Source organism: Mustela putorius, unplaced genomic scaffold (genome assembly GCF_011764305.1).
Source record: "Mustela putorius furo isolate JIRA1106 unplaced genomic scaffold, ASM1176430v1.1 tig00000174_pilon_pilon_pilon, whole genome shotgun sequence".
Classification (NCBI taxonomy): Eukaryota; Metazoa; Chordata; class Mammalia; order Carnivora; family Mustelidae; genus Mustela; species Mustela putorius.
Genome location: NW_025421304.1, coordinates 14,812,692 through 14,824,652, shown reverse-complemented (window position 1 = coordinate 14,824,652; position 11,961 = coordinate 14,812,692). Strand labels below are relative to the sequence as shown.

Here is an 11,961-nt window from a genome sequence, read left to right as displayed (position 1 = left end):
GGAAGAGCTGCTGCCCCGGGTTGTGAGGAGTGGCTGGTTATATACACAGGAGTTGGGTAGGTGAGGACAAAGGGTTGTTCAGAAGGGCTATTGGGATAAAGAAGACTGTCAGGATATGGAAGGCCTGGTTACTATCAAGCCAAGGCCACTTTCCCTCTAATGAGGCACTAACATAAAGACAATTGGGAGTCTCCTGGTGGAATGTTACATTCCTGCTATCAAACGTCCTTGTTAGTGAGATTTAGGGCTTTAAAAGAAATTTAACTTTATTTACTTTTCCTTCTACCTCCATCTCCTTCGGTTTTTTTATGGAGGGGAGGGTGACGTTAGGGCTTGAGGAACTGAGTTATGTATCTTTGGAAATTGGGCTATTGATAAGGCAACTTCTTTGTTGTAAATCTCAAGGACATTTGTAAACCAAGAGAGACTCCTGCCTTGCAGGACTGTGATCTCTGCAAGATAACCATTTGCTCTTCTTTTAGGGCAGTCAGGGGTGCCTGTGAAATGTCACACATATTACCAAGGGGAGTGGGTGGAGAGGGGGTGCAAGGTGCCAGCCCCTGCTCCGTTCTCAGCCAGCCTCCTGCTCCCTCATCACTTTCACGTCGCTAGGCATTGCCACATTTGGGTATGCCTCTGTCTGAAGCCCAGGGCACCGGCCCCCAGAGCCCGCCCTACCTTGTGAGATAAATCCCCCTTGCTATAGAAGCCAGTGTGAGCTGGGTTTATCTGGCAGGGGCCACCCCAAGGATTCTAACTGATGGTTGCCTGAGGCATCTAGGGCGGTTGTGGGCAATTGGATGTGAACGATGGAAGCTCAGTGGAGAGGTCTGGGCTGCAGTAACATACATGAGTCCTGGGGGAAGGAATGAGCTGGCCAGGCAGAGTGTGGAGGGTAACATTAGTCTGGGAGAGGATAATGAGCCTGCAAACAAGGTCGGGAGGGATTGGGCCATGTAGGTGCCAGGGAGACCATCTGTGGCCAGAGGAAAGGATTTCCTGCTTGACTCCCTCTTCTTATTGACTGACTCTAATACTAAGGGCAGGACAACACTCCCAAGTGTATTCAGCCTGGACAAAAGGAAGCGGCTCAGGAGTGTTTTTCAGCTAGGGGAGGAAGTCGGGTTTCAGAACCAGCCCTGGGGATTAACAAGAGGAGAGTCTGGCTTCCTGCCATTCGAGGTCATTTTTACCAGGATCTCAAAAGCAACCCCAAACGGATCAACCTGGTCAGAGAAGACTTCTCTTCTGAGCACTGTAAGACACGGGAGTCAGGTGCGGATGGGAAGGGCGCCCCGAGAAAAGGCACCATCCTAAGAAAAGGGCTGCCGTCACGGAATGGGGCTGGCGACGGTCGTGGGAAATGAGAGGGGACCGTGGGAAGGAGGCCGACGCGGGCTGTGCCTGGGAAGGCCGGTTGAGTCTAGATCTTGTTTGCAGCCGGGAGTGGCTTCCGTGGCAAACTGTTGAGCAGTAAACGGTGAGACGGGGTGCAAGTGTTCTGGATCAGAGTGAGGGTTTGTGGGGTCAAAAGACTTAGGAGTCAGGGACCAGGAGCTCTGTTGCCATGGAAGAGGTCCCCGGACTTCGGCGCGCACCAGAGCCACCCGAGGAACTTGTGGCAGATGTAACTCCCGTCGCTCAGCGCCCCCCTGGGTTCGGGTTCTGCAGCTTCAGTCTGACGCGTACATTCTTAACAAGCTCCTCCGGCAGCACTACCGCCAAGCGCGGACAGGGCTGAGCTCCCGCCGCGCGCTCCTCCATTCTGTGACCGGTAACACTGCGTTTCTCAACGTTACATAAAACCTTCCAGTAGGTTCCCTCGACCTGTCAGCCACCCTGGTGTCCCCCTCCCACCACTCCGGGGAGATGAGAGGTCTCAGGGCTCGTAGCGCCCCCCGCCCCCAGAGTAGGGAGCTCCCACCGCCCGCCGAGCCCTCCCTCAGGTCACTCTCTCCGGGAAGCTAGCCCCGCCCTCGCCCTGCCACCGCGGGGACTCAGAAAATCCGCAGTCACTGCCTCTCTAAATGGCTGCAGCGGCCACGCACAAACCTGTGGGCGGGCCTCTATGATGACTGACGGATGTCATCGCCAATTACGCTCAGGTGCTTGTTTGTTTCCTCCCCGTCCCTCCCCCGGGGCTGAGATTTCCGTGACTGACAGTTCACTCTGGGCGCTGTTACGTAAGGGGAGGGTCAAGTGCTGCCCCACCCGAGCGGAGCTGATTTGATTGGCAGAGTGGAGTGCAGTCGCCCCAACGCCCCCGGAAGAACGTGCTTGACGGACTGGTATGGCAGCCACTTGGCGCCGGGAGGCTGGGCGGAAGCGTCCTGGCCCAGGGGCGTGGGGCAGAGGGCGGGGCCCAACACCGAGAGCAGGGCGGGGCGGGGAGCAGGCAGGGGCCGGGCTGGCGCTGCGGCCAGAGATGCTGTGGGGCCGCGACGGCGCTCAGCTGCCGGGAGCACTGCGTTGAAGACGCCGAGGTGAGGTGCACTGCTGGGAGGGACGGGAGGCCCTTGGAATCCTTAAACCTGAGCGGCTAGCGTCCTCGGCCCGGCATTTGTCCGCCCTACCCGGACTCCGTAGCGACAGCGGCCGCGCTGGGACACGGGGGCGGGGCCGGGCACCTGTCCGGGTTTGCAGGCACCTGCTGCGCCGCGGTCCGCCGGCCGGCGCTGGGGCTGTCCGGGTGCTGGGCCTGGCTGCCTGAGGAAGGGAGGCGGGCCCGACTGGCTCGCCGAGTCCCGCGGCCCGCCCTCCCCGCCTCCGTCCTGCGCCCTCGTTGTGTGTGTGGGGGGGCGTCCTCGAGCCCTAGAGGCCCTCAGCTCCCCACCGGAGGGGCTTGCGGATCCGGGCCGGCCTCGAACTAGCTGCGAAGCTGGGACACGGCCCGCGCCTTGCATCACCCCGAGACAGGTTTGTCCGGATTCCGTGTGTGTGTGGAGATGGCTTTCCGCCCTGGGCGAGGGTGCCGGTCTGGGCTGTCCGCAGCGATCCCGGCCAGGGCCAAGGTTTTTGGTCCTTTCTCGGTGCCGTACTCTTGCCTCCTCTTAACGCGGAATTTAAGGCTTTTCGGGTGATGTATTAAGTTAGTGCCTATTTAGGGATTGTGGCACGTAGGAAAGCAGCACCCTTCTGAGTTTGGGCTCAAGCCATGTTCAGATCATTCGTGCAGGTCCAAGACACTGACTTCTCAGCTGTATGACGTAAAGGAAGACCGTCCTATTTGGTTTGTATGACCAAACCAGGAGAAATTCTCCAATTGTTCCCTAGGGCTTCCTTCCATCTATTGGAAAATGCTGAACCCTGTCTGGGTAGACTGGACTTCTAATAAACCGAGTAGTTAATCTTCAGGTGATTATGGTGCTACTGGAAACACAGGCAAGCAGTAGAAACTACCTTTTGCTTAAAGGTAACAGGAGCTGGGGGGGCAGGTTTGGATTCTTAAAGGCAGAGTCATGGAATCTTTAGGTGTTAGATTTGGAAGGGACCATACAGGTGAATGAATCACTTCAGGAAATTTACATGGTGGTGAGCACTGCATCCCAAGGGGAGGGATCCTCTGTTAAGTCAGATGTATCCTAGATGACAGCAAGGTGCCGTACATTACTCTGGATCTGAAAAACCATCAATTTCATTTGGGCCAAATGGGAAGATGCCAGCACACAGTTTTGAGGTCCCAGTCATTCTCCTCTGTGCCCTAGTCACCTTTAAAGGCAGGTTTGTGGAGAGCTCTCTGCAAAAAGTTGCTCTATAGTGGGTGTAAGTCAACAGGTTAGTGGAAGAACCAGGAGCCTCATTCCTTTGATTTAATTACTGGGTGGCATTATGTCGCGGCAAGGAAAACAGCAGTAATTGGCACCGCTGAGGTATGGACTCTTGGTATCCACCTGCGGATATCACAGACTTGTCATAAAAATTTTTGCTGTCGGGGACATTTGGTACAGGTTTTTCTCATGATATGCTTCTTACGAGTTTAGCAGAATGTTGCTAAGTTTTGACCCTTTTAACCTTCAGCCTTTTCATTTGGTGCAAGTAGGAATTCAGAGAAGGAGCTGTGCTTTCCACATAACCGAGCTTGGAGAAAATCATCAGAGCGGGGAAGTTTTTCTTACAGCTTGACTTGCTGCTTTTCCTCTGCCTCTTTCTCTGTATTTTTTGCAAATGACCCACTGACTCTGTGACCTTTGAGGCATACTTTCTTGTCCAGTACTTGAAGCTTTGCTGGGAGATTTATTTGTGAAATGTCTCTGCACTCCTCTCTCGCATTTGTATGTACTGCTTGGCCATTCCATCAGCATCTCATCCTGTAGTTTCCACACATTAAGCACAGAAAAAGACCATTTCTCGGGGATAATCCTGCCAGGACCCAGTTATCCTCTCTCTCTCTTACCTGCTCTACCTTCTCTCTGTTATGTCTCTGGCTACTGGTTTTGCGGGGAATAATAATTTTGTACTTAAAACAACTGTAAGACATAAATAAACCCCTTGGCTCTTTAATTACCGTAACTCTGAACAGTGATAGACCTTTTGTGTATGTGGGTTCAGTGTTCCCTGCCCCTGCCTGTCCCTATAATCGAATGCCTATGTATGCTAGTAGCAACTGTTGTAGTCCATCCGTATCCTCTGGTTCTGGCACCGAAGCTGAACTGTGTCACTGAATATTCTGAATCCTGGCTGAGGACTCATTACAAAGATTCTCATAGGCATTTAAAGGTGGGAAAGAAACTGGATTCAGAAGAAGGAGGGGTTTGCTGAAGGAAATTTTCTGAAGACTTTTTTCCCCTAATTTTTATAACTATATATTCTAGAACGTTATGTTGAATTTTTATTTAAGAGTGTCAAATTTAGTATTTAACTGTTTTGGAAATCTTAACTGTTGCTGTTGCTATGTTTGTGTTTTCCCATCTCATTTTTAGGTAAAGTGACTTCTGAGGACAGAAGTTTGATGACACAGACCACTGAATTTCTTTGTTCGGAGTCCACGTTATGAACCCTTTCTGGAGTATGTCTGCAAGCTCTGTCCGCAAAGTAGGTATAGTTAATAAATTTAATGAGGAGGGGCACCTGGGTGGCTCAGTGGGTTAAGCCGCTGCCTTCGGCTCAGGTCATGATCTCTGGGTCCTGGGATCGAGTCCCGCATCGGGCTCTCTGCTCAGCAGGGAGCCTGCTTCCCCCTCTCTCTCTCTGCCTGCCCCTCCATCTACTTGTGATTTCTCTCTGTCAAATAAATAAATAAAATCTTAAAAAAAAAATAATAAAAAATAATAAATTTAATGAGGAAACCCATTTGAGTCAAAGTAAAGGTCAAGAATAATTCATACTAAAGTTGCCTATAATCTTAACGAAATTACCTGGCTTTGCTTATTTTGTTTTGTTTAATTTTATTTATTTATTTATTTTGTAATTTCTGTGCCCAGTATGGGGCCTGAATTAACAACCCTGAGATCAAGAGTCATATGCTTTTCCAACAGAGCCAGCCAGGCACCCCTAGGTTTTACTTTTGAGAAATAATTTATTTTGCTGATTAAAGTTAGCTTCTGAGAGTTGGATGGCATCTCAAATTGAAAATCATCCTGGTAATCACAATTCTGAGATTATTTACACAGGATGAAATTTGTGACACATTATTATAGTAGTCTTTCTACTAATTTGCAAGATTCCACAGTCCAAGAAGCTTTGAGAAAGACCAGTCCAATGTAGTCAGCTCAGACTTGAGGGTATGGGTTATTTTCTCCAAACAAAAGGTCTTCTTTTTAAATCGCAAAACCAATACATTTTAAGAAAACTTTAAAAATGCAGACAGAATGAATATAACCTGTAACTCCACCTCTAAGAGACCACCGCCAGGAATCCTCTTTTTTCCTATGTACGCGATACCCATTTTTAATGCAGCCTTTGGCTCTACTTGAGCCAAGGAAGTGCCCATGAGATGGTGGTTTCATTTCTGACTCATGTAGACCTTTGTCTTTGACTTAGGCTGACTGACTGTGCTGGGCAGAGTCCAGATGGAGATCATCTCCATCAGGGACAAGATCAGAATCAGAGCAGCGCAAGGGAGAGCATAGCTCCTTCTGCTGTTTCTAAGCTCTCGAGGTGCTCACACCAGGTGGTGTGACTACAGTTTCAGTCACCTCTACTGTTTGCTTTGAGCTGCTTCGCACCTGACCTTCTACAGCACCTAAGAGCCAAGGGACTCTTCTCTTATGGTTGTCTAGTTGCTAAGTAACCCCTTGCCCTCTTTTTGGGGTCAGCAGAAGAAACCATTTCTTTGTCTGTTTCGTATACATCCTGTAAATACTGGCGTTGTTTTTCTCAGATGTAGCTTTAAATTTTTTTTTTCCTGTTGCTTTAGTCTTCCTTCAGCTTTGCTCTCTTTCTAACCGGCTGCCTACTCAGAGGACTTCCAAGTCGTCTTGATTGTGATGCTAGAACTTCCTTGTGAAAGAGTCATTCCAGCTTTCAGGTCAAGGATAAGAGTGTATCACAGGTACTCTTGTGATTTAAGACTCATGCTAACAGATGTTCTCACCACTTCATCTCGAACAGCGATCTGACGGTGAGGAGAAGGCATTAACAGGGGACGTGATAACCAGCCCTCCACGTGCTGCTCCAAAGAAACAGCTGCCTTGTATTCCCAAAAACGCTTTGCCCATAACTAAGCCTACATCCCCCGCCCCAGCCGCACAGTCAACAAACGGCACACATGCTTCTTATGGACCCTTCTACTTGGAATACTCTCTTCTTGCAGAATTGTAAGTGCTGAAGCTGTCTGGTTAGATTCTGACTGACCTTTGAAGGTGAAAAGGGAAGGTTATTCCGGTGCACTCCGTAAACGCCTGCGTCATTCAGTCTTAAAGCTCAGGTGCATCCCCCTCCGATATCTGATAAATAAGATTGAAAGGCAAACATGGGTTTGCATTTTCACGTCTGTTTTGGAAAGCAAGGGGAAGACCCTGAGACTGAGCAGTTAAAGTAGGTCAGGAACTGAGTAACTTAATTTTGGTGTGCCTTGGCAGGAGGTGAGGAAGTCCCCTCCTGAGGAGCCGGTTGTGGAGAACGGGACAGTGGGACGCAGGAATCTGTTCTTGGGTCAGACCCAGCTGGAGCTTGGGCTCCACTGTGGTGACCACCTCGTAAGAGGCATCCTGACAGACTGAGGAGAGGCTCCCAGTAGGCAGAGGTCAGGAAGCCAGACCTTAGGAGCCAGCAATGGAAGGAACTGGAACTGTCAACTCGGTGAAGAGACCATGTAGGAAGTACTTATCAGAGCTGCCTTCGTGTATTTGAGGGCCTGTCATTTCACAGGGGACTGGACTCCTGCAGAAGCAGCAGTAGGCAGTGACAGGGAAGTCCCAAAGGTTCAGGCTCTGCAGGTGAGAATCACACTAGTCCCAGAAGCTGAAGGTTGGACTGAAGTCGCAGCATCCATAGCGGGAGGCGAGGCACGCCACCCAGAGTGCTGGTCATGCCGATCTCGGGGGGCCGGCGGGCTTGTGTTCCTGGGGCCGAAGTGTGGAGGAGGAATTCTTCAGTTGTGTCATGGTACAGCATCCTCAAGCGTTCCCTGACTATACTCGTGTCGTGCCGGTTAGAGGGTCTGAAGCCCCAGCGCTGCTGGCGGAGTGTGGTTTGGTGACAGTGGTCCCTTTGGCTTTATAATGGAGGCCTTGTGTTTGAGGCTGGGCCGTGGGCCGGACAGGCGTCTATTGTGGCCCAGATCTGCTGTCTGTATTAGAACACCAAACGGCCTCCCCGTAGTAGCTACATCTGCCAGCTGCACGTGCTGACGTGCCGAGCTTTAGGGAAAGGATCGCAAATAAATGTGATGGTAAATAGGTAATACAGACAGACAACTAAGGTTCAACACGTTGTTTCTCAATAAAATCCAGACTTGGCAGGTTAAAGGTATTTTAAGGCCCGAAGTCAGCACTGTTCCAGGTCTGATCTCAGCCTTGTGCCTTTAGGTGCACGGTGACAAGGTCCCCGAGAGCCCGTACCACCTCTGTCAGGGCCCTTGTCCTCCCCCTTGCTGTGGGGCCCACAGAGTACAGGCACCTGGGTTGGGGGGTCGCTTGAGGGGGAGAGCAGAGTGGGGAGCGCCTCACGCACATGCCTGCCTTCGCCAAGAACGCTGCGAGTCTGAACGCGGCCCTCTGCCACGTGGACTGGTGTTCACAGCTGAGAGGACACCTACGTGAGGGCAGTTGTGGAGAATTTTTATGCTTATTACCTAAAATCGTGCTTCAGGAGGCTTTTGAACTTGTGTGGGTGAAATCTATTGTCCATAGTCACAAAAGCAAAAATTGTACATCTTTTTCCTAAAATTTAACGTCCAGAATTTAAATCAGTTTGCATTGTTCAGAATTACCTACTGGTTGGTTTCCAAGGTGTGATGTTTTGGGAAAGTTGATTTCTGGGAAGAAAACTTGATTCTTTGTGTACCCCTGCTTGGCTTGACTTTCTTCATCTGGGGCCGGCTCTGGCTCCTGTTTTTTCTGTGAGCTTGATCTGGAAAGCTGGGACACGGGTACGAGCCTGAGCCGGGTGAGATGGTGAGGACTTGGCTTGTGTGGTAGCTGCTGGCTGCCCGTCAGGGGACTAGTGCTTGTCTCGAAAAGTGAATGCAGGGTGGTTTGATCTGTATGTGTCATTTCTAGCCATACCATTTTACTATTCTTCTGTTTTAGTACCTTGGTCGTGAAGCAGAAGCTGCCGGGTGTCTATGTGCAGCCGTCTTACCGCTCTGCATTAAGTAAGAAGGATTTGTTCTAAATTTATAGCATATTTGGTTCCTCTGACACAAACTTGGGTCTTAACTGTTTATTTTTCCCCACAGTGTGGTTTGGAGTAATATTCATACGGCATGGACTGTATCAAGACGGTGTGTTTAAGTTTACAGTTTACATCCCTGATAACTACCCGGATGGTGACTGCCCCGTAAGTAAGGTGTCCAGTCTGCCTTCCTTTGCTGGGTCCGAGGAGGACTTAGAGCTTGAAAGATTCCTTGGTTCTTTTCCTGAGCTCATTTTACGATTTCAGTTTCCCAAAATGTTTTGTCTATGCAGTCGTTTTTGGAGGGCATTTTTGTGCTTTGTTGCGTCTTTTGCCACGCCAACCTCTGCCCTTAGTGTCCCTGGTTTCTCTGCTCAGGGTGTGTGAGGGAGGCTGGCTGTGCACACGGCAGTGTTGTGCTACAGCAGAGCAAAGGGTGCCTGCCCTCCGGTTGCAAAACTGAGTTTTACAGGAAAATGGTGGAAGTTGTTAAGTATCCCTCTTGAGGCAGCTCTTTGACTTAAAATACCATGAGTGCATTGTCCTGAAGCTCCCCTTACACCTCTCTGTATGGGTCCAGTAAGCTCCCAGCTTCCACTAAAGGACACGTCTCTCTCTTTAAATACAGCGCTTGGTGTTCGATATTCCGGTCTTTCACCCGCTAGTCGACCCCACCTCAGGGGAACTGGATGTCAAGAGAGCATTTGCAAAATGGAGGTTAGTAAATGAGATTTACTTTGGTGACCTACGTCAGCAGGACAATACTTTAGTGATCCTACGTGTTTCTCTTTAGGCGGAACCATAATCACATTTGGCAAGTTTTAATGTACGCAAGGAGAGTTTTCTACAAGATTGATACATCAAGCCCCCTAAACCCAGAGGCTGCAGTGCTGTATGTTCCTTTGCTTTGTCCTTTTAGATACATTTGACAGTGCAGCTAAGTAGATTACGTTGGTAACTTTTTGAATTAAACTTTTAATACAGGTATGAAAAAGATGTTCAGCTTTTTAAAAGCAAAGTGGTGGACAGTGTTAAGATGTGCACGGCTCGTTTGTTTGACCAACCTAAGATAGAAGACCCCTACGCAATTAGGTAAGTGGCCCACGATCTAGATAAGCTGCACTTTGCCATCCTGTAGTTCCATGTTTCAGCTGGTCTTAGAATGGGGATTTAAAAGAGTGTATCATCTGTTAGCCTACAACCTTTATAATTTGTTGGCAGCTCACTTTCTGATACCTCTTAGGTATCCCTGAAACAGAAAGCTTTACGTCGGGGCACCTGGGTGGCTCAGTTGTTAAGCGTCTGCCTTCGGCTCAGGTCCCAGGGCCTTGGGATCAAGTCCCGTTTCGATCCCGCTTCCCTGCTGGCGGGAAGCCTGCTTCTCCCTCTCTCTCCCACACCCCCTGCGTGCATTCCCTCTCTTGCTGTCTCTCTCTGTCAAATAAATAAATAAAATCTTTAAAAAAGAAAAGAAAGAAAAAAAGAAAGAAAGCTTTACATTGACTGGCAAATTGTGCCAATAGCAAGCTATTTAGTGACTTTGATTTCCTAAGGATCCTTGTCATGTGCACGTTCAAATGTCCAAACTTTTCTTTTCAGCTGACAGTTTTAGCTGGAACCTCTCTTAAACTGCCACATCACTCACTAATGCTCAGATTTGGGGAAAAGAGGGGAAACCGAATAGGGTGAATAGCGCGTTCCTTTATCACTATGATATTTAATCTCGGAAGCGTCTGAAGGATTACTGAGACCTGAGGAATTGGTGATTTAGCTCTCTGGCAACACGTACTGCTGGAAGGCTGGTGGTCCAGTGGGTGAGAGGCCTGGCCTCTGCGGACAGACTGGCTGGACTTTGCGCTTACTGACTTGGGTGACTCAGAGCAGTGACTTACTTTGACTGCCACGCTTTCGTCATCTGTAAATAATAATACTTCAGGGATGGTTGTGAAGTTGAAATGAGCTGACGTGACACGTGTAAGTGCTTCCTAAGGGAAAGTTACCCTATGAGAAGCATCTAGAGTCACATCTAAAACTTACATGTTGACAACTGGTTATTGCTCCTTGTTAAGTTTTGTTAAGGGAATAAATGAATATTCTACAAATTTAGTAAGCCAAAGCAGTTTTTAAATATTTCTCTCTTCCTTAAGCTTTTCTCCATGGAATCCTTCTGTACATGATGAAGCCAGAGAAAAGATGCTGACTCAGAAGGTGAGTACATAACCATTTTTGAAATCGTTAACGGTTTCCTTTCTGAAATGTCTTCGTTAGAGATTACTCATTATGTACAAGTAACTTTTTGGGAAATGAGTTTGTACAGGACCGACTCCATCAGTCTTATGTTTAATGTCTGTTTTTGATTATGCCTAGAAGAAGCCTGAAGAACAGCACAATAAAAGTGTTCATGTTGCTGGCCTGTCATGGGTAAAGCCTGGTTCAGTACAACCTTTCAGTAAAGAAGAGAAAACAGTAGCAACTTAAGCGCTGGTGAATCTGGTGCACCGTGCACTTTCCTGCCGGACTCGGGCCTAGTTAGAGCTGACCGATGGCAAAGGACTGCCGGAAGAGTAAACTGTGCGAACGAGGACTGGTATCAGTGTGTCCGTGTGTGCGTGGGTTCTAACAGCAAGTTTTGGAAACCTCTCTCTAAGTAATGCATTACTTCTGTCAGAAGTGTCTTTAGGGTGGTTATCTAGTTGAGTACTCCAAATTATTGGGGACCTCGAGGCTTAAGTATTTTTCTGAATATAACGCTAAAGGTAAGTTACGTTCATTTAAACTAATAGAGTAGCAGAGTTCGGCACTCTCATGACTCTGACATGCGTGGTTTCAGTTGTATATAATGTCAGGACGAGAAAGGAGGTAGAGAGAACAGGTTCCGTAGCTGATGAGCACTTGGAAATGGAAGATCATCCGAACCTCAGTCCTCAGTCTGCTGTCTTACTACTTTACAGACTCCTGTCAATCACTGAGGTACACATTAGGTGAGTGAGAGGAAACCAGAACACTTGTTCATAGCTGAGGTTTTTTTTTCTTTTTTTTTTAAAAGGAAATTACTTACTGTATTTTTATGGCAGGAGGGAGAAAGTGTTAAAACGGTTTCTAATGAAGTCAGATATTTAAATGATGAATGACTAATGTGTTTTGTAGAAACAAAAATAAACCAATAAATGATTGTTCTTTGTCATT

General features: G+C 48.5%; 1 protein-coding gene across 6 annotated transcripts; it reads left to right on the top strand.

Moving 5' to 3' along the window:
* Positions 1 to 1,045: 1,045 nt before the first annotated feature.
* Positions 1,046 to 11,947, top strand: LOC101694266 (AKT interacting protein). 6 transcript variants are annotated; one of them, XM_004744183.3, is made up of 10 exons: positions 1,046 to 1,257; positions 4,920 to 5,031; positions 6,550 to 6,755; positions 8,691 to 8,755; positions 8,840 to 8,940; positions 9,404 to 9,492; positions 9,569 to 9,667; positions 9,760 to 9,867; positions 10,923 to 10,983; positions 11,143 to 11,947. In XM_004744183.3, exons 2-10 carry the CDS (start codon positions 4,990 to 4,992, stop codon positions 11,251 to 11,253), a joined length of 882 nt encoding a protein of 293 aa, XP_004744240.1. In that variant the 5' UTR covers positions 1,046 to 1,257; positions 4,920 to 4,989; the 3' UTR covers positions 11,254 to 11,947. The 6 variants fall into 6 exon arrangements, with proteins under 6 accessions (XP_004744240.1, XP_044932012.1, XP_004744238.1 ...); XM_045076077.1 differs by having other exon boundaries at positions 1,046 to 1,275; XM_004744181.3 differs by lacking the exon at positions 1,046 to 1,257 and adding an exon at positions 2,188 to 2,288.
* Positions 11,948 to 11,961: the final 14 nt, after the last annotated feature.